The 19,886-nt window shown below is 40.2% G+C and overlaps 1 protein-coding gene across 7 annotated transcripts in view; it reads left to right on the top strand.

The window, feature by feature from the left end:
- col23a1a (collagen type XXIII alpha 1 chain a) overlaps positions 1–19,886 on the top strand; it is a 146,574-nt gene that overhangs the window by 94,108 nt on the left and 32,580 nt on the right. For 6 of the 7 annotated variants that reach the window (XM_042493728.1, XM_042493731.1, XM_042493732.1 and 3 more), the window contains exons 3-5: positions 12,277–12,321; positions 16,269–16,276; positions 18,378–18,404. In XM_042493728.1, the coding sequence (XP_042349662.1) occupies positions 12,277–12,321; positions 16,269–16,276; positions 18,378–18,404 (80 nt within the window). The remainder of the gene's footprint in view (positions 1–12,276; positions 12,322–16,268; positions 16,277–18,377; positions 18,405–19,886) is intronic. The other variant, XM_042493729.1, reaches the window with a different exon arrangement.

The following is a 19,886-nucleotide window of genomic DNA, read 5'->3' as shown; positions in this document are numbered from 1 at the left end:
AAAGGCTGAGGGCACGAGGGGTGAGACACCTGTGAAAAAAGGAGGGAAATGATTTCATTGATTTCAAACGGCCGAAATTGCTGAAGGAAGCGGGGTCTTAGGAGAGCCGAGAGGCGGAGGTTGGATCTGTCAGGGTTTAAGAAAGAGGCTAGCTGGAATAAAGCTCCCTTTTGAACATTCACACCATGTTTCCTCAGCCGTGGCCTGCACGTTGCCCCACACATTGTCTTCTGTTACAGCCTCACACACTGACACACACACACACACACACACACACACACACACACACACAGAAATACTACAGTTTTCGTTTAAAGTCATGGTGATTAGTGCACTTTTCTCTTTATTCCTTTACACTTAAAGACCCACCCCCGCTGCCCAGCTCTCCGCTTTTGCTCTAACATGTTCCAGAAAGTCAAACTAGAACCACATTTTATGAATGAGGAAAGGATGCAAAGATAAAAGAGCATTTTATCCCGTTACAGACCACCATTCAACACAGACTGGCACTAGACGAAACGACACTTCAGCATATCCTTGTCAAATTACCACTGCTCACGTTGATGCTGCTGACGTTAGTCATGTTAAAGACGGACACTTTTATCTTGTGCATTTAAAGGAAGTGTGGCACTTTGGATGTTAAAGACACAATTTGACCCATGCTCTCTCAAGTGACTCATGTATTTTCCTAATCCCGCTTTACCTATGTGCCAGTATGTGTAAACCCTCATGTTGATCCTCCCTGAGGACTGGATTTCACACCTCTGGACTTCCTAGCAGTCCTTGCAGCACTGGTGGCCCCGGTCAGATATGATCCGCAAACAAAACCCTCATTCTCACCTCAACATTGCACCGATGGCTGCTGTCGGCTGCCTTCAGGCACATCTCACATTTGTTATGGGACTCACTGGTTCCCACATCTGAAGGTGGCGATTAGTTACAGGAGGTTTGTCAATAATGAGTGCTACTCAAATCACGGAGGGTTGAACTGTCTCTAAGAGAGTAAAATGAAAAATATGTAGAGGATTTCCAAGCTGAAGCCATTGAGAATAGGTGTGTGCGTGTAGAGGTGTTGGCAATTTCTCATTTGCGTGCAAGTATGTTTGTACGCTTAAAATCCTCTTGAGTGCTCAAATTCCAGCGTCTGTGGTTACAGTTCCTACTCATGGACGTACCACCCAGGAGCCTTGTATGAATGGTGCCGAAAAGCAAGCCTCTCCCATACACGCCACCATCCCCAGCGTCAACAAACACACACATCTGAGTGTGAATGTGTGCGTGTACACATGCAGTTCACGTGCAGTCGACGAGGGTTTGTTTATCTGGGGTCAACCCATTTAAGGCGTCGTCACGCAAGGGCCTTCTTTCCAGAGCAAGGACAGACTCACAGACACACTTTTATTAACGTGTGCTCAGAGCAAACGCCAAACAGCTGAACTCTCAACATTTTTTCAAGGTTTCCCAAAACAAGACTGCCTCTGCTATCTTCTAAAAACATTTACCATTGCATGAAATACAACAACTCTACATTCTCTCATAAGTGTCATATATTTAAAGACAGAAGAGTTTGAACCTTACAATTTAAAAGTGTTATTCATGATCAATAAAACACAATGTTACTTACTTCAGTACAATGAGGTCTTATTTGGTCTGGTATGACCATGGGCTGTAAAAGAAGTGGACGTAGACACTTTTTTGTCACTCATTGGTTTGTGGACTACCTCGAATTGGGCATTTTGGCTGTCTTGTTACTGTATTTTTGGAGCCAGAAATGACCAACTTTGTCTAAGAGGGTAAAGCTGTGGAGGAGCGAGGGATGGATCTGAGCCCTATCGTACACTGCCATGGTCAATCACAAGATGGCCACGCCCTAAAGCATACCCTGAGTTATTGTCTGTTTTACTTTAAATGGTACCATCTTTACAAAAGAAACATCATGCTGTATTAAAGAAGACATTTATGAGAAAAATGATGTAATAAATGAAATAGCCTTCTATACAATTGGACTTATTTTTTTACAACCAGTGCTGCTGCCCCCTGCTGGCCGTTAGGATAGACGCAGGTTTAAGACCTCATGGCGTCACTTTTCACACATGAAGGCGTCTTTCACTTTTTCACACAGTCTGTGGGTATGACCAGTAGCTTATTGGCAAATTTTTCTAAACTTCAGCAATACACTGCTCTCCAACTGACATCACTAAGTCTGTTTGCTGGCTGCACTAGTTATACTTAAGTTTACCATTTAGTCATTATCCATAAATATGGTCACAGAGGCTGATATTCAGCAAAAGTAGTTGATTAAAAGAAAATTCATCTCCAGCTATTTTGATTGACAATCATGTTAGTCATTTTGTAAGCAAAAGTACAAAGCAGTTGCAGGTTTTAGGTTCCTAAATGTGAGAATTTGCTGCTTTTCTTTGTTATTTATAATAATAAATGAAGAGTTTTGGGGATTTGAATTGTTGGTTGGACAAAAGAGGGAATTCATAGACATCACTTTGGGCTCTGGGAAATTATGGTGAGCATTTTTCACTATTTTTTTGACATTTGCATAAAAAAACAATTAAAATTTGTGAAAATAATCGACAGATTTATTGAAAATAAAAATAATCATTAGTTGCAGCCTCTTGTTTCTAATGCTTAGGCCATCATCTGCCAAAGGAATTAATCATAGGATGAGCTGTGTCATGAAATGGATGGCCCACCACCTCAGTTAAACAGTTTGTTGGATGAGATCTTGCTTTCTGTCTTCATGCAGTCTTTTTTCCGCCTCACATTGAGCCTGTATAGCATCTGAAGACAAAGCTTTTGTCTTCCTGCTGCTGAACTTTGGGTGCTCTTGTCCACTTTGTTGTGATCTGCTCTTATTTGCTGAGCTCGGCTGGTGCTGGCTATGTTTTTCTTGGGCACTCTCATTGTTTTGACTACATCTGTCTCTCCATGTGGGGTGGGCCCGTCTTTGCCTTCACCCCTCATTAGCTATGACACACGGTGACTACCCCGGCAGCCTTTCAGCACCAGCCTGCCACTCAACGCAAACCACCTGCCACACATCACAGCAGTCTGGCTCTCCTTCTTCCAAACCTGTGCGTGCTCACAAGCAAACATAAACATGTAATCAAATTTTTTTCACAAGTGTAAGCTCTGTCGCGCCAGAAACACAAATGAGCTGTCAGAGATTATTACAGCAATCGAAATAAATGCAGCCACAATAAGCTTTTCGTTCATTAGGACCGAATGAATAATGCAGCAGACATAAACACCTAAACAAGCCTGCAGCTGTAAGAGCATGCATTCATACTTATTCACACACACGCAAGGTTTACAGCAGCGTCACTCAGCTCTGACAGAGCATGTCCTGAAGACTATATGTTGATCACACTCACAGGGGCATGAAATAGGCATCCCTACCCTCACACACATACACTCACAGATAGCCTCTCACACAGTCGCCCTCTCACTCAGCTTAGAGAAATCCACCCTGCAGTCACGCAACACTTAATGCTGAAAGTAAAACAGGAAGGTCGGCTTGGTACCGATGTGTTCTCGGCTTCTTATTTCCCAATCGCAGATGACCTTTGCATGAATACCAGAGCGATGTTTACCATATAGCATCTCTCTCTTTCTGTGTAACCACATTTCGTCAGTCAGAGCGGTGAAGTACAGTCCACGCAGGCGAAAGTTCAAACATATATCACACTTATATATTTCACAAGAGTAACAGTTCATGGTAGTGATGTGTGTGCGGCTGATAAGATTAAGACACACATAAATATAAGGGTAACAAAATATAGTAACTTCTTTCATTTGACACCATTTCATAAAAGCACTGGTGCTCTAAATGACAGATCCCAAAGTGGTTTATTAACTTTAAGATGCTGAACCATTTGCTGAACATGCAACAGTCATTGCAAATGGCCTTGTTTTTGTCAGGAACCTGACCCCTCTATAACAACTCAAAAAGCACACTCACCCTTGTTTTGTCATTTGAATACTTTGGGACTTTTACTCATTTAATGACTATTGCTTATAAACATACAACATACCTGTATTACTTCTGTCACCAACAGTAAAACATAATTAAATACAACACATTCTCATTTGCCCTTTTACCGTGATAGAGCACTTTTTAAGTAGCACTACCACTCCCAAATCCAAAATTACTTTTATTAGGATTTCTTTTGGAGCTTTATAACTGTATGTTTGTAGGGCTCGGGGACACAGGGGACACACTTCGCTCAATATTTTGAACATGTGCATTTGTCCCCTAAAATAAAAACAGTAAAGTAGCAGAAGAGTTTTATTTTGACCAAATTAAAGAAATTTACACCATAAATTGATGCAGAAAAGGCACACATCAGTGCATAATAAACACCAGAATGCAGGAAATGTGTGGGAGTGTAAAGTGTTTAATGCTCAATTTTTTCTAGCAGAGGACCCCTAAACCCCCATTTCATATGTGCCCCCACCCCCATGTTGAAAAGAAACATACGTCCCGGTTCAAGTCCAGGTTAATCACATCATTATTTTCCTACATATTGGATTTTAATAAAGTCATAATAGAAGGGAAATATTATTTAAAGGAAGAAAAATAATTCATTTTGCAATTAGTGTTATATTATTGGACTCCAGGTAATGAGGAAATAAAACTTCAGACTATTTCACCTCTGTGAAGTACAAAGGACACATTTGCAAAGATTAGTGCTAATAGCCACACAAAGTTATAGTGGAATTATTTTCAGGGAGCTGGTGGTTAGTGAAGCACAATGACTGACTGGGATATTAAATCCCAGCAGGTTTATTTTTTTTATCACATTTAAATTCTTGACTGTGGTTTTGAGGAGTGCCTCTGCACCTAATTGGTCAGGACCTGTAGCTCATAGTCTCAATTTTTTTTCTTTCTTTCTGTCATTATTCTGCTTGCTGTGTTCTTAGCACAAAGGCTACTGTTATGCTTTGCCACATGGATAATTGCAATGAAATGATAGACTGTATGGCCGCGTTTACAATGTAATATCATCAGCACATCATTTGTGAATTGGACCTTAAGACTGGCTAGATACCGGTGGCAAGTTGTGCGCAATTCGTGGTGTTATGACTGGCCACAGATCATTTTTTGTTAATTTGCCCCATAGTGTGTAGTTTGAGTCAGGTGCAGAAAGAAAACACTGATAATTTAAATACCTTTCATACGTACATGCAGTGCAAATCTTTATTAAATCAACATTGCTACCACAAGATGATTTGATGGGATGTGGTTTTCATTACAGGTAACTGTTCTTTCCTGTTTGATACTGGTTATCTGATCGCGTCCACTGTGAGACTGTATGGGTATGAACCCGGGCTGACCTGGCAAAGGAGAGACACGGGGCAGCTGGAGAATGAATCATCACCATGTGAATCACATCCGTTGTCTTTTTCTCTTTCTGTTGCTGTTTACATTCACAGCATGTGTCCCCCATCTTATTGGAGCAAAAGTTGGACAAACACAGGGAAACGCTGACAGATCAGGAGACGTTAGGAAGAAGTATTTTCAGACGAGGAGTCTCAACAGCTGTGCCCATTTGTGCAAAGACGAACTGAAAGAAGGGGATCCTCAGATCAGGAAACAGTTTCAATGAGAGCAATTTGGACAAAATGGGACGTCTCATAATGAGCAAATAGATTCAGTTTTTGACAAATAGTGAAACACGCTCAGTTTGTTATTTCAAACAAATGCTGTGTATTTATAATGAATAATTCTTAAGTGGAAAATGGGGACAGCATCTCTTCAATTAAATCACAGAATGCATATTTTGCATTACTGTCTCATGAGCACACATTTGCTGTATGGAACAGTGAGCAGGAGCAAGTCTCTAGTTTCCTCTTGAGTTAATGTTACATATATGACACCTCTTCCAAGTTTTGTGATTGTAATTTAAGGAGATTTGGGGAAATCTGTGACTGGGATTAAGAAATATACCTTAAGTGGGAGAGAAGATGCCATAGGGACACATTGCTTCCAGCTAACATGGAAGCAAGAAGTTGACCTTCACTACTTACACCCTACATACTCCACCTTTCTCTTCCTTTCCAGTTGAATTAGATTTCCCCCTGTTGCAGGAGGAGTATTTGGGGGAAATGCAATAGAGAAGGAGGGGAGAGGATGGGGGTAGATGGATGGATTGATGGATGTAAATCCTGTGGTTGTGCATACAGAGTATCACATTCTGCTATTTTCATTTGGTTCTTTATTGCTCCCAGTTGTTGGCTTAAACAAAATGGGGCCAAAAAGAAGAGAGGAGGAGGGAGGTCGCTCCTCCAATCCTGCGCTTTGTTCCCTGGAAGCACTTTGTTTGTGAGAAATGTCACAGTAGCTAAATCAAGTCGAGCTATGAGAAACAGGCAGAACAGATGGAGGATGTGTATGTGTGTCCAGAGACCAGAGGTGGAGTAGATGCAGGGAACATATTGAGATTAACTTTGTAGCATGCACGGGAGAAATTGTGGTTTTTACTGTTTTGGGAGAAGAAGAAAAAGTGTGAGAAAGTCAAAAAGGTTGTGTATGTGCAACTAGTGAAAGTGTTGATGGAGAAATAGCTTCTAACACCGCTTAGGTCGATTGCACTTGTCAGCAGGAAGACTGGATATACCTTAGTATATCTGAGTCTCTATCTGTGTGCGTCTTTCTGATACACTGAATTATTTGTCGATCTCCATTCTCCAAAACATCCCATGTAAAGATTATTACAGGAAAATCTAGTAGAGATCCATATGTTTGTTTCTCTCAATCTCAGGTATTTGACATTCTCACACACACATAAACACACTAAAGGGACCGCTGGCTGGCGCTAAGTCAAACTAAGGACCGCATGTTTTCCCACGTTACAGAGAAGTTTTGGGTTAGCTTGAGGTACAGTGCTTCAATTGAAAACATATACACAGCTACTCACAAGTTCAAACACAATATATTGTGGTTGTGTGTATGTGTATTATCATGTTGTATACAGGAATAAGTATTAGTTATAAGTATTTGTAAAGTATTTATCTAGATGAGGTTACAAATTGCGCCACAAAGTGCATGAAAATGAAACAATAAAAATCGTAACAATGATAAAAAACAATTTGAGAGCTAAGAAACAATAGTGTGCAGAGAGGCAAAACAGAACAAAAGGAATGAAGACACAGAAGTTACAAATTAGGCATTAAATGAAAAAGCTGTCCTATAAAAAATATGCTTTGAGATCTCCTTGTCTATGGAGATCACCATGTTGGGCCCAAAACGGACACACCAAATACTGGCTCTAGTTAGGGCCATTCACATTTTTGCGTCAGCCACCATAGTTAGCAGCTTATTAGCGAAGAGCCAAACAGCATCAGAAAAACACAGATTTTTTTAATGGGAAACTACTATACCCACTGTTTTAACCACTTTAGAACATTGGGTACATTTTATTTGGAGAGAAAGTGAGAAAGGGAGTAATTCGGCTCCCAGTAAAAGCCTCCCAAATGTCTTGATCTATTATTATTATAGAAAGAAGGTGAGCGTGCACTAGCTAATGGTCCACCTCCAACATGCCGAACAGCATTGGAGACACACATATTTCTAACATGAAACTGTTTTATTCAGCTTTTTTACCGCCTTAAATCACCTGGTCTGTTTGTTTTGGAGAGGACAGGATATTTCCAGATACTTCGGCTCTTAATGAAAACCTCCTGAACAATGAACACTAAAGGAATTCTAACCAGCAGAAGTTTCAGCTGGTTGAAATCTCTAATCATCACTGCTGGACATCACCAAATCTCCCCAAATTGTACACTCTGACCGATGATTTATAAACAGGTAATGTGCTAGCAAGCTTTAAGTCCTGAAATAGAGATCAGAGCCTAGAAGCCATAATGGCAAAGGCGCGGCCACCCATGTTCACCAGCCTTGACCTAAAGACAACTAGAATAGCAGCGCCTTACATGCTCTTATTTATGTTCATGTCAAATGATGAGAGAGTGTGCATGTGTCCAGCACTGTCTGTGTGTCGCTCAGAGAGATCTATGTGCAGGATGTCGTATTCCTTCTTAACTGTCTGACAGTTGTGGAGGTCCATCTTTCTTTCTCTGGGGGTTTTCAACACCTAAGAGTGAAGGACGACCTCCTCTTCACCACTTGTCCTCCCATCTTTGCATCTGTTAACTGACCTTGTTTTTCTGACCTCACTTCCCTTTATCTGCTTTTCACTGTATAACCCAACTGATCAACCAGAACAATGTAACCTTTATTTGTCTCCTTTTTGATGTTGCTAACGTTTGACCTCGAGGAACAAAGAAAAAGTTATCAAGTCAAGTTATGATACCGACCATAACTGTGTTGGTACCCACACCAAATACTGTAAAACATGATCCTCCTGACTATCTGTTACTCTCGCTAACGTACACACAGTATCTATTTTGGTGTTCTTGTGTGACATTTCTTCAGTCTGGTATGCCATCGCGACACAGGAAGTCAAGACTGACACCTTAGTCCCATCATGTGTCTTCATGCTAATGTGTTTGTTTGTCTGTTTCTCAGTGCCTATGTGTTCACTGCTCCCTTCTGGAATCTGAACTACCTACACGCGCACACACACACACACACACACACACACACCCTTCTCTCTCCAGTGCTGATGTTTTTCCCATTAATTCCTCTGGTCAATCCAGTCCTACATCAGCTTGTCATCGCCCACCTTCATTCCCCCTCAAGCCTGCCACTCAGGACCAATCACACTCCCACGTTTCAGTCACTCTGACGCCCGCTCCTCTAGCTTTTTGGCGACTGACCTGTCAGCATGCCGGCGGCTGCCTTTTATGTCTCAAATAAAGTTAGAGCAGGCACGGCCCCCTGTGACCCATGTCTTATAATCCCTGCTTGAGGAGGCCAATGACCTTGTTGTACATGGATTTTTAAAGGATTGTGAAGCCATCCATCCATCCCCACTGACTCCCTTCATCTTTTTTGATGTCTCCGCCATCTCTTCTCCTGGACCCTCATGTCATTTTGAGCAGTATGTCTCTTTCACTGTTAATTTTTCTGCCCCAACTGTCCTCCCCATCCCGCTTGGCCCCCAGCGCAACAGCTCCACGCTGCTGTTTATGGCTGTGGGGGCCAAATCAGAGGAAGTAGAGCCCATAATGGAATATGGAAACTGTTAATATAAGTGCTGTGGCTGGCAGAGTATGTGTTAGCTGGCGTCTGTGTCTGAGGTTTAGAGGTGTTAAATAATTAAAATTGCTCAAACATAATTTTTAAATTAGAGTCAATAGGTGCACAGCTGAGTTATTTATTATCAATTGTGCAATAATTACAGAAGCAGTCGCTGCCATTAAAAATCTCGGGGCTCAGGCTCCCTCCACCAATGCCAAATAAATATGTGTTTCTTCTATTAAAAAATGGAAAATCACATCAAATTGTGCTCATTTAACTTTTTTTTACTTTCAAATTGTTTATTCTTGTTGCAAGGGCTGAATCAGAGGAAGTAGAGCCCAAGATGGAATATGGAGACTATTATCTATCAATATCAATGCTGTGGCTGGCAGAGTGTGTATGTTAGCTGGCGTCTGTGTCTGAGATTTGGAGGTGTTAAATTATTAAAATTGTTAAAACATAAATTTCAAATGAGAGTCAATAGGTGCACAGCTTCAAGTTATTTAACATCTATTGCGTAATAATTACAGAAGTATTAAAAATCTTGGGTCTCACTCTCCCTCCAGCAATGCCAAATAAATGTTTTGGGTTTTTTTTGTTTTTTTTTAAATCACATCAATCCGTACTCATACATTCAAATTATTTCTTCTTGTTGCCAGCAAAGTCTGGCATCAACTACAAATAACAAACTGTATCAGATAAAGAACAAGAAACAGAACTTAGGTAGAATCCTGGTTTAGTGGTACACTGCAGAGTGGGCCAATCTTTGACTTAAGCACAGGCAGCAGTTAACTCTTCTCATGCTATTTCTTAAATCCTTCAATTCCAAAGTAATTAATAGCGTATTTCTCTTGCATAAAGAAGGGAAAAAAGGATGAAAGAAGGAGAGGTAGACACGAGAGGGAGGTGGAGGAGCATGGTTGAGCTCTCTTTGAACGGGCTGGCAGAGTCAGGAAGTGATTAGGCCACTACAACAACTCCAATAATGACAATAGGGAAAACATGTCTGCAGCCATAACCACTTAGCATCAGGAACAGTACCCAGTATGGTTCCCATTTCATTACAAGAGCAGGGCTGCATGTGGGCACGTAGAAGGAAACAGTAGAAGTGGATTGTTACCGGTTGGTTTAGCTGTCAACCTTTCTTGCCCTATGGGTTGGCTCTGATTTCACTCAAAACGAAGTTCCTCAATTCCGGCAGGTGACTATAGATTTTGTCAGCAGAAATGACCACTGTAACCCTGTGCATCAGCTATGGAAAACATGGTCACCGGCAGCAAAGTGATATTTATATTGCAAGTTTCTTTGTTTCACAAGCATCGACAGAGGACCTGCTACATCAATTACCACAGCGCAATTAGCATAAAGGAACAGTATATAAAATAAATAAACTGTTTTGACTCATTAAAGTGATGTACAACAGCTCAGCATTGTGTAAATGGGTGCTGAGTAGAATCGTATAAACCACAGCCAATAGTATTCTACACACAAATAAACTGAATGGAAATGCAAATGGTGGCTATATTGTTGCTGCAGCACTTTTCATTAGACAAACACTACATAAAACACTACATAAAGTAATATAAATGATGTTGCTGATGCCATGTTGCTATGATGTCAGGTGTGTTTATATTGGCGGACTTGGGCTTGGTGGATTTTGCCAGAGTTTCCAACTCCAATTTCGACTTGTATCACTGTTCCATTGCACTTTTCTTTGTCCAAGGTCATGTTTTCCGAGTTCCAAGTACAATGGGTTGAAGGATTGAGTCAGCATCCTCACAAGATGATGATTCACATAGAGGGCATGGAAATAATGGATCGGAAGCTTTTTGTACTGCAGGGTAGAGGGGGATGATAAGGGAAAATGTAAGATTTAAGAAGCATAAAAACATACTTGGGCAAGCAACACAAAAATGACATTGGATAAGATAAGAAAAGGCTAAAAATACATCACTCTGTAAACTCTTTAAATGCAGAGTGTTTCTTGTACGACAGAACCATAAATAAAGTTTTTCCATGGAGAAATCCAAAGCTTTGGTCTTCAATCCTCATACCATGCAGGTTGTTTGACAGTATGGGTTGTTTACCAGTAACTTCCAAAACAACATATATGACTGCTAGAGAATATGTGCTTAACATCGTGAAACAGTCACAGTTACACACAAAAACGGCTTGGTTAGATTTAGAAAAAAGATAATTGTATAGTTTAAATATCTACATTTGTTACATTGACCTTTGGTTTTACGTAGGACACAAACTTTGGTCTCCTGGGTAAAAGTCCTGTGTTTTTTTGACCCATCCATTCATCCTTACTTCCTCCTTTGCTTCTGTCATAATTACTACAGTCATGAGAGGTTGTTGCCTAACAATGAACATTGTTATGGGAAGTAACAAGCTGCTTGCACATATGGCCTTTTTTTGGTTGAGGGTGGGCTGAATGCCTTGTTACAACTGCTGGAGGAAGGAGGTGGGTGATCTTTCTGTGCCTGAGCAGAGACCTGTGATGTTTTTTTTCTTTTTTGTATAGTCATATGCACCATATCTTAAAACAATACCACTGTTAAATTACTGGGCCAGCGCTGACACAGATGAGTGGTGCTGTAGAAATGATTCATGGACTTGTAGCAGCATGAGGTCTGAGACTCTCGGTCGGCCCTCTCACTGGCCACATCATCTCCTGGTTTCACTACAGCCCTCCTGCTATTTTTCACCACCATACTGCTCCATCAACAGCAGAAACCATTTTACCGTAAAGGTGGTGGTACCAGCTGCATCACCGCAGGGTCAGAGGAAGGGGGCTGGATTAAGCCCAGGCAGTGAGAAATGAGTCTGATGAATCGGTCTTAAACACGCCTGAAGGTCCAGTTCGTTCACTCTGACCTAAAATCATACAGTACATTTGTTTCTGCGTGTGATGGGATTTGTGTCATCATTTTGTTTTTGTTTCTGGCGTGTGAATTCTTAGGTAACTTAAGCACAGATATTTCAGCCCTTTGCCAGCTCACACAAACTTGATGCCAGGCAACACACGACCACCAGCAGTGTTGCTCGGTTGCTCTCGGCTCATCCTTGCAGTGCTGATTTGGGGGATTTACGGCTCTGTCTGTGTGTTTTCACAGGGCCTCCAGGAAAGCGTGGAAGGATGGGAAGAAGAGGGGAACCTGGTAAGTGACGCCCGCCACCTGCTTTGTTTACTTATTTCTCCCTTTTTTCTCCTCTCTTCCTGGAAGACTCCTCATCTCTCTACTCTCTCTTCCTCTCTCTTCCTGGGTGACTTGATAAGTCTGAGGGCTCCTAAAAGCAGTGACCCGTGAGTCAGGCCGGTGGTTGATGGGCTACAGTTGGCCCGTCTCCCTGTCCCTCCCTGTTCACGCCGACGCAGCGCTAACCTCGGCCATGTGGTTGCACTAACGTTGCCCAGATGTCAGTCGTTCTCGCTGAGCGGTAGCAGCTGCCGTAGTATGAGCCTAATGAGATTCTCCCTTGCCAACATGTTACCCGCCATTATTGTGTTGCTTTTTCTTTCCACTCAGACCGCAAAACACTCATTGAGAAACCAAAACAGTGCAGAGACATAATTCTTATGACACAAAACATTGTCACGACAGATAGAGCGGATGTTCTACAAGTCTGAGTCACACTCATTTAAATGGTTTAATTAAGTGTTGACTCCACCAAATTGTGGCACAACACTGTTAGAAGATTTTATCAAAACCTGCGGGACTAAAATTGTTCTGCAGGATATGTGTCAGGTGAGAAAACTTCTGTCTGGTTGTGATTCATTGCTGTGGATATTTAGAAGATGAGATCTATTCCTGGTAAGATGTTGACTAAGTGAAAGCTCGTCAGTAACCTCTATTGTTCTACTTAGCTCACCAAGATCCTTTTTAAGCTAATCCTTTTAAAGCAGTAAAGTATATTTCAAATCAATTATCGTATGCTGCTTTATTAGCTTCTCTATTTGCTTGATTTTATTTGACGTACATTTTTCAGTGATGAGCTGAGGCAGAGCTGAAGATTCATAAAATGTAGAGACAAGGTGCCTTTATTTTTTAAACCAAACTCTATAGTGTAAGGCTGGAAGAATTTAATATTTTTTCTTATATGCAACTAAGCCCATATAAGGATGACAACCAACACATTGTTTGTCAATCAATCTCTTAAAACATTCTGACTTCCACAGCCTGAGGCTCTCAGTTCAAAGCCTGTTGATTCCTACTGAAGACATTAATATTTAAAGGTATAGTATGCAGACATTTTCACTTACGGTTTGTAAACAAACTTGGCCCTCCTCCCTGCATACACTGCTTGTACACACATTGCCACTGCAAGGGGCTAACTCAGCTAACTGCAGGCACCTAAATGTGCCAATTCTGCATCAGCCTCTAGTGAGTAGAGCGTGTGCACCATGTAGGCTAAGTCCTTAGCAGCGGCTGGGTTCAATTCCTACTTGCGGCTCTTAGCTGTGTGTCATCCCTCTCAGTCTCTGACTGCACTGTAATAACGGTATAAAAAGCCAAAAAAAAAATCTTTACGTCTTACGTAATCTTATGCAATTTATGTACCACCGTCGGCACTGATGTCACTCACGTAAACATTAACATTAATTACATTCATGAAATCAGAATCACAATCCGGTTTTATTGCCAAGTACATTTACATATTCAAGGTCGTTGACTCTGTGTTTTGATGCAAAACAATTAACATAAAGGAAGAATAAGTAATGTAACCCAAAACATGATCTTTTTTCTAAAGCTAACCAATAGTTTTGTTGCCCAACCAACAAACCCACTGCACGTCATTTACCATGTGTTACAATGTGTTTCAACTGTGCGTCACATAGATATGCTGTGCATTACTATAGGATGCCAAGAGGTGTGACAAAAGGTTGGTATTTGACATCCTGGGAATAAGGATGGTTTGGATTAATACACCACCACAAACTTTTAATTGACTTCTTGCTTGTATGAGTCTATGCATTGTTCTTCAGGGAAATCCTACAAAGTGTACCTTTAAATAAAACTCACAAACATAAAGTTTAATTTTTTAAAACGGCTTAGTAATTTTTCTAAAATAGGTGGACACTGTTGCTTTTAGCACTGTTAATCAAACAGGAACTAACGTTTAATTATTGGTTGTGATTAGTTACATCACCATGTCATTGTATGTGGAATTGACCCAGTGCGACGTTGTGACTCACTGATGTGATTTTAATAGTTTTTGGACAGCAATGGTAGTTGGTTTTGGTCTTTTCATGATTTATTGACAATGCAGCTTTTCCCATAAATCCTTATATCCTCGTTATTACCCAACATCCTCTTAACATAGATTGCCTAAATCCCTCTGAGTTGTGCAAATCCACCAGGCAATCACCAAAATGAGTGCATGACTGTGTTTTTCATTAGGGTGGTGCACATCTTCAGTTACTTGGTCTTTTGGAGGATTATGGGAAGGCCCCTCGTTAAAGTTTCTCCCCAGATGCAATGCTCATCGGCTGCTCGCTGTTTGTCGCAGGATGGTCGGTATCTGAAAAGGGCACTGTGGTTCAGTTTAGGTTGTCTCTCTTGTTGTTTACTTTTGCGTCCTCATGTTGCAGCCTGGGTTATATAGTGTGGGGGTAGGTGGCATGGAGAGACTGTTGCGCCATCTGATGACTCCGGGACAACTTTTTACAAGACCAGAAGAGGTTTCCCCTGTTTTCTCAGAAAAAGTAGAGAGAAAAAACAGAAACAGAAATCTGAATAACAGGAAAGAGGGCAGACAGAGTAGTTAAGCATCTGTCGCCCTGTCTCCTGCATCTATTTCTACTATTTCTTTTCTGTTTACTTCATTTTCTTTCTCATTAATCTCCAAACTCTCACACACCTGTCTCAAGTTCAGTGTTTAAAGCTCGTCTTACTGTGGCACTCTAACTAGTGTGCACATGTTTACCTAACTGTCTGGCCCATTGGGTCCTTGTCCCGGCGTCTAGACACAGCTAAATTTCATTGACTTCATGCCTCATAAACCCCAACACCTCTATCTTCTTCTTTCCATTTCACCTTCTCGCTCCAACCACCTTCATTTTTTTTTTATCCATCTTTCTAGCCCTTCTTGTCCCAAAAAATGCCCTGTCCCTTCAATAAAACAGCCAACTTGAAGGGTCACATGATTCTGGTCATGTCAGCAGGACTTTTTGTATGTTTAAATAGCAACAAAACACCACAAATATCCCACTCTTCCCCAGAGGAGGCCTGTTTTCAATCTGGTGGAGTTTATGTTTAGTGTTGCATCCATGCTGCCGAGCTGCGTTGTAGCAGGACTGCAGTGGTGGCGTGGCTCCAAATCGTGCCATAGACTGTAATTGTGTTAACAATCATATAAATCAGCATCATGATTGGTTTTAAATTTAGATCAGATAAATATGAACCAATTACTAATATAAAATCTTTTAATGGTAAAGTAATATACTTACTTTGTCGGGGTTTGGCTGGTTTATTAGTGCCCACGGCCTTGGACTTTTAAGAGAATGTTTTTTATAAGAATATTCCATTAAGACCACTAAGAACGAAAGGAGCCTTTTGATCATTACTGTTGTTTTTGGTTAGGCTAAGTAGGAAAAGCAGAGTGTACTTTTCGCTGCTTAGACTCAACATCAGACCATTTCAATCAGATCTGAAAGTCTGCCCCGCAGAAATCTCTGAGACGTCTTTTTTTAATACTTTAAAGGGACACACATTTTGCCAGCACGCCCCGACCTTTTCACTGCCTGTTTGTCCTCTGCCTTGTACACCCATATCTTCTTAGGAAACAAAGTCTTGACATGACTTCATGTTCTAATGCGAAACATGGCCCATTATCCAGAAGTCTGTTTATCATAACGGCTTCACCACAAACTTCATTGGCAGCGGCTCTAATGAGCTTGTTCTGTACCATATTCAGCTGGTTAATTACAGTCATCATCTAACAAACCGCATTGCATGCACAGTTTTTTGTTGTACACCACTGTTCAGAGGAATTGATTGCTGTACAAACCAGAGGTTACCATAACTCACACATGCTGTGCTTCATGTGTCAGCGGAGATGTAAAGAATTTCTTTTCTAATGCCTGATTTCTCTTTTTCTGTTGCAGGACTTCCTGTAAGTACAATTCCATCTCAACCAGGTAGTAGTAAAATCAACTAAAAATACTTTCACACTCACATACACTCACACAATATTTTATCCTTCAATATGGTTTACTGTCACAGCAGTAAAACCTGAACACACAGACACAAAACTGTCAGGGACTCATCACATGTGCATCCGCAGAGCCTGGCAATAAATGGACCACCTAGGGAGCTGCGGGTGTGTGCATGTATGTGTGCTTTTGTCTGTGTGTGTTTCAGGGATCAGTGACTTATTAGCAGCGAGTTATTCTCCTCTTTGGACCTATAACTCCTGCTGACACTCGGACAGAGCAGCTAAAACACACACATACACACAGACAAACTAACTGCTGTTGCCTTCAAGTTTTGGATTTCATCATGTTGTCACCTGCTGGGGGAAGAGTGACCCTCTTCTGATTTTGTATTTCATTTTTTTAAATCATTTGGTCACATGTGGCACAGATCAGATATGCAGAGGCACAGCTTATACGATCTGAAACACACCATAATGCTGCTCTGGAAATTTGGGAATGGAAACAGTGTCTCCGGCTGACATTTTGAAGATCCAGGAACTGGTTTTATTGGAGAAAATTGTCTGTGCAGCTGGTTTACACAAAGAGTGCATAAAATGAGAGAAAGTCGAAGGAAAAGTGTGGTAATGTGAAACAACCTGTTACTCCGCAAAGTAGCAATCTATCACTACAATTTCCTACAATTACAAGTGAAGTATATCAGATGTCAGAAATAACCCAAAAGCATGTCAGTGGTAATTTGCTTCTAAAATGGTGGTAAATTCAGGTAATGTGAGACACTTTTTGGTATATATCTCAGTATACTTACAAAAAAAAACAGGTAACATCATTCCAGTAATGTTTCTCTAAATTATTTTAGGCCTTTTTAGTATTTTTATGTCGGGATGAAATGTGAATGCGCTCATTTTAGAAGTCATATAGCTTCAAACACACCACAACACTCTCACTCAGTCAAGCAGCATATCAGGTAATGTTGGAAAGCATGTTTGGTTAAGTGGGACAATCATTTTGAAATAACGATAATAATAATGATAATAATTATTATTATTATTATTATCATTTGTGCTCATTGAAAGCAAATCGGAACTATAGGCCATTTCACTTGGAACAATGTCATATAACGCAATCATAGCATGAAGCTAACTGGTGATAATAATTAGTTTGATCAACATTTCATTTCAGTCCTGTCAACATGTTAATCATTTTGTCAGAATAATAAAAAGTCAGCAGGATGAAGTGAAATAAAATTCAATTCAGTCATGTAGCCTATCAATCGCTCAGCATAAAATGGTGATCTGAAAAATGCTGCCCGGCATTAGCTAACATGGTAACGTAATGTGGGAAAGTGACATATAACAAGGCGTTATTTTACATATTTGTTTTACGTAATTTTCAACCAATCATTAAATTACTTCAATATGATCCAGTAGCGCAGCTTGCTTCCTAATTTAACTAATCAACAGTTCTATCATTGTGAGGTTGGACATAATATGCTGCTGAACTCACTACCTGCTTGAACATCTGGTAAGGACAGACCACACCCGCTCTGATGATATCAGATCTTCACAACTTTTTTGTGGAGAGAGATGTTGAAGCAACAATTCCAGATCACTTTTGTTGATTGGCTATTGATTTTGAAGAAAACAAATCATTTCCATGCTTATCTGTCCCACTTTATCTGGTGTCACACATTACCTGAAGTCAATTATGAAATCATACAAAAATCTAATATGGCTCACGTTTGAAAGCAGGTGTAACCCGGTGCCAAAAAGGTCAGATGCTGGCCTTACATTGTTTAAACAGAAGTCAAAAGTTGTAGTTTCAACATAATGTATGATTCAGCCTTCACGCAATGCTTCAATCACTAATTTAGTTCATTAAAAAAGCATTTTTATGGACCAGTAAAAACTTCATCCTGTGTACCAGTTAATACTTGTCTCCTTCAGAATAAAGTGTACCAGGTCATACATATATATAGTATATACAGCGTGTTGTGTGCAGCTGTTGTTGTCTGTTCTAACCTGTCTCAATGCTTCATGCTTTAATCTCTAACCTCACCAGGGCAAGGCTGGACGGGATGGATACCCGGTAAATTTGATTTGTTATTTATCCTGTCACTCTTCAATTGACCCAATCACATCTCCATTTTCCTCCTGTTTTATTCTCTGAATTTCTCCCAGTTTTTCCCACAGCTTCATTAGGCTTTTTTCTGTTTTTTCCTCTCTGCTCTTTTTGAAGAAATTTCATTTTCTCTAATCATCACCCGTTTCCTTGCCTCTTCATGCTACCTTAAACATTTGCTCTTGATGATGTATCCTGCCCCATGACTGAGAAATGATTCAAATACAGAAACAGTTGTTTTTAAACACAAGCAGACATAGACTGCACAGAGTGGCAATTTGAAGCATCGCAACTCACTGACTCAGCGCAGAGAATAGTGACATAAAACATATTTAGCACACATGTGAAAATGCATAAACATGAAGAGCAATAAACATAAAGACTGATCTTGTGAAGATATTATCTGTAAACATAAACCATAGGAGTATAAACCGTACCGATGACAATATGAAACATTCACCCACAAGGCACAAATTATGGCCTTAGCTTTTAAATGGGGTTTGCTAACTTTTAGATGATAAAACTGAATATGCATGGCTACTGAATACAAAGCAGATCACAGATTTCTTCAGTGCTGTAATGTATGTAAGTACATTTACTCAAATACTTCCATTAAGTAAAATTCTGAGATACTTGTAATTAGTTGAGTATTTTTACTACATACCTCTCCGCTATGTTTCAGAGGAAAATGCTGAACATTTTACTCCACTAAATGTATTTGATAACTTTAGTTATTAGTTACTTAAAGATTTAGATCATAAATAAAACATATAAACTAATAAATGATAATGTATTAGCAAAGGTAAACTGCCCAGCAGTATATAAAGTAGTTCAAATTAAACCCACCATAAACCAGCTGTAATCTCAAAGTGCTGTACATATAAACTTCTTTTTTTCTTTTTAAGGGGGCTGGGGATCTTCATGGGGAGATAGTAGGTCAACAGCATATGCAATATAGAATAGTTTACATCATCTGACAGTTACGAACCTGAAGATTAATTTCAGCTCAGCATTGTCTGTTAAATTTTTCGAGTCACAAATCTGCACTAAACATTGTGTTTTGGTTAGACACCTGTTCAAACTCTGAATGTTTAGAGAGTATAAGGACTCAGAAAATTATGGTGGAAGTGTCTGATGGCCATTCCCACGCTCGGTTATGTCACGTTGTAGCATTTTGTGCTAAATTTAATTTTTTTTTTTACCACTTGAGAATTGATAAAAAGTGTCATAAATCCCTCCAAAACACCACCTGAAGACACCAAGACCTTTAGGAAACCCATAGAAAAATCCATATTTGATATCAAAAACCTTCGATATTTGGAGATTTCTGTAAGAACTGCATTTTCCTGTTATTGGATGACAAGCACTTCTGTTCCAGAAACTGCTGAGAAACACCCTTATTGTTAATATACCTATAAAAGCCATACATACTTGGACAGCTGCATGTCT

Source organism: Plectropomus leopardus, chromosome 9 (genome assembly GCF_008729295.1).
Source record: "Plectropomus leopardus isolate mb chromosome 9, YSFRI_Pleo_2.0, whole genome shotgun sequence".
NCBI lineage: Eukaryota > Metazoa > Chordata > Actinopteri > Perciformes > Serranidae > Plectropomus > Plectropomus leopardus.
The sequence above is the reverse complement of the archived record's forward strand: the minus strand, read 5'-3'. Positions and strand labels throughout refer to the sequence as shown.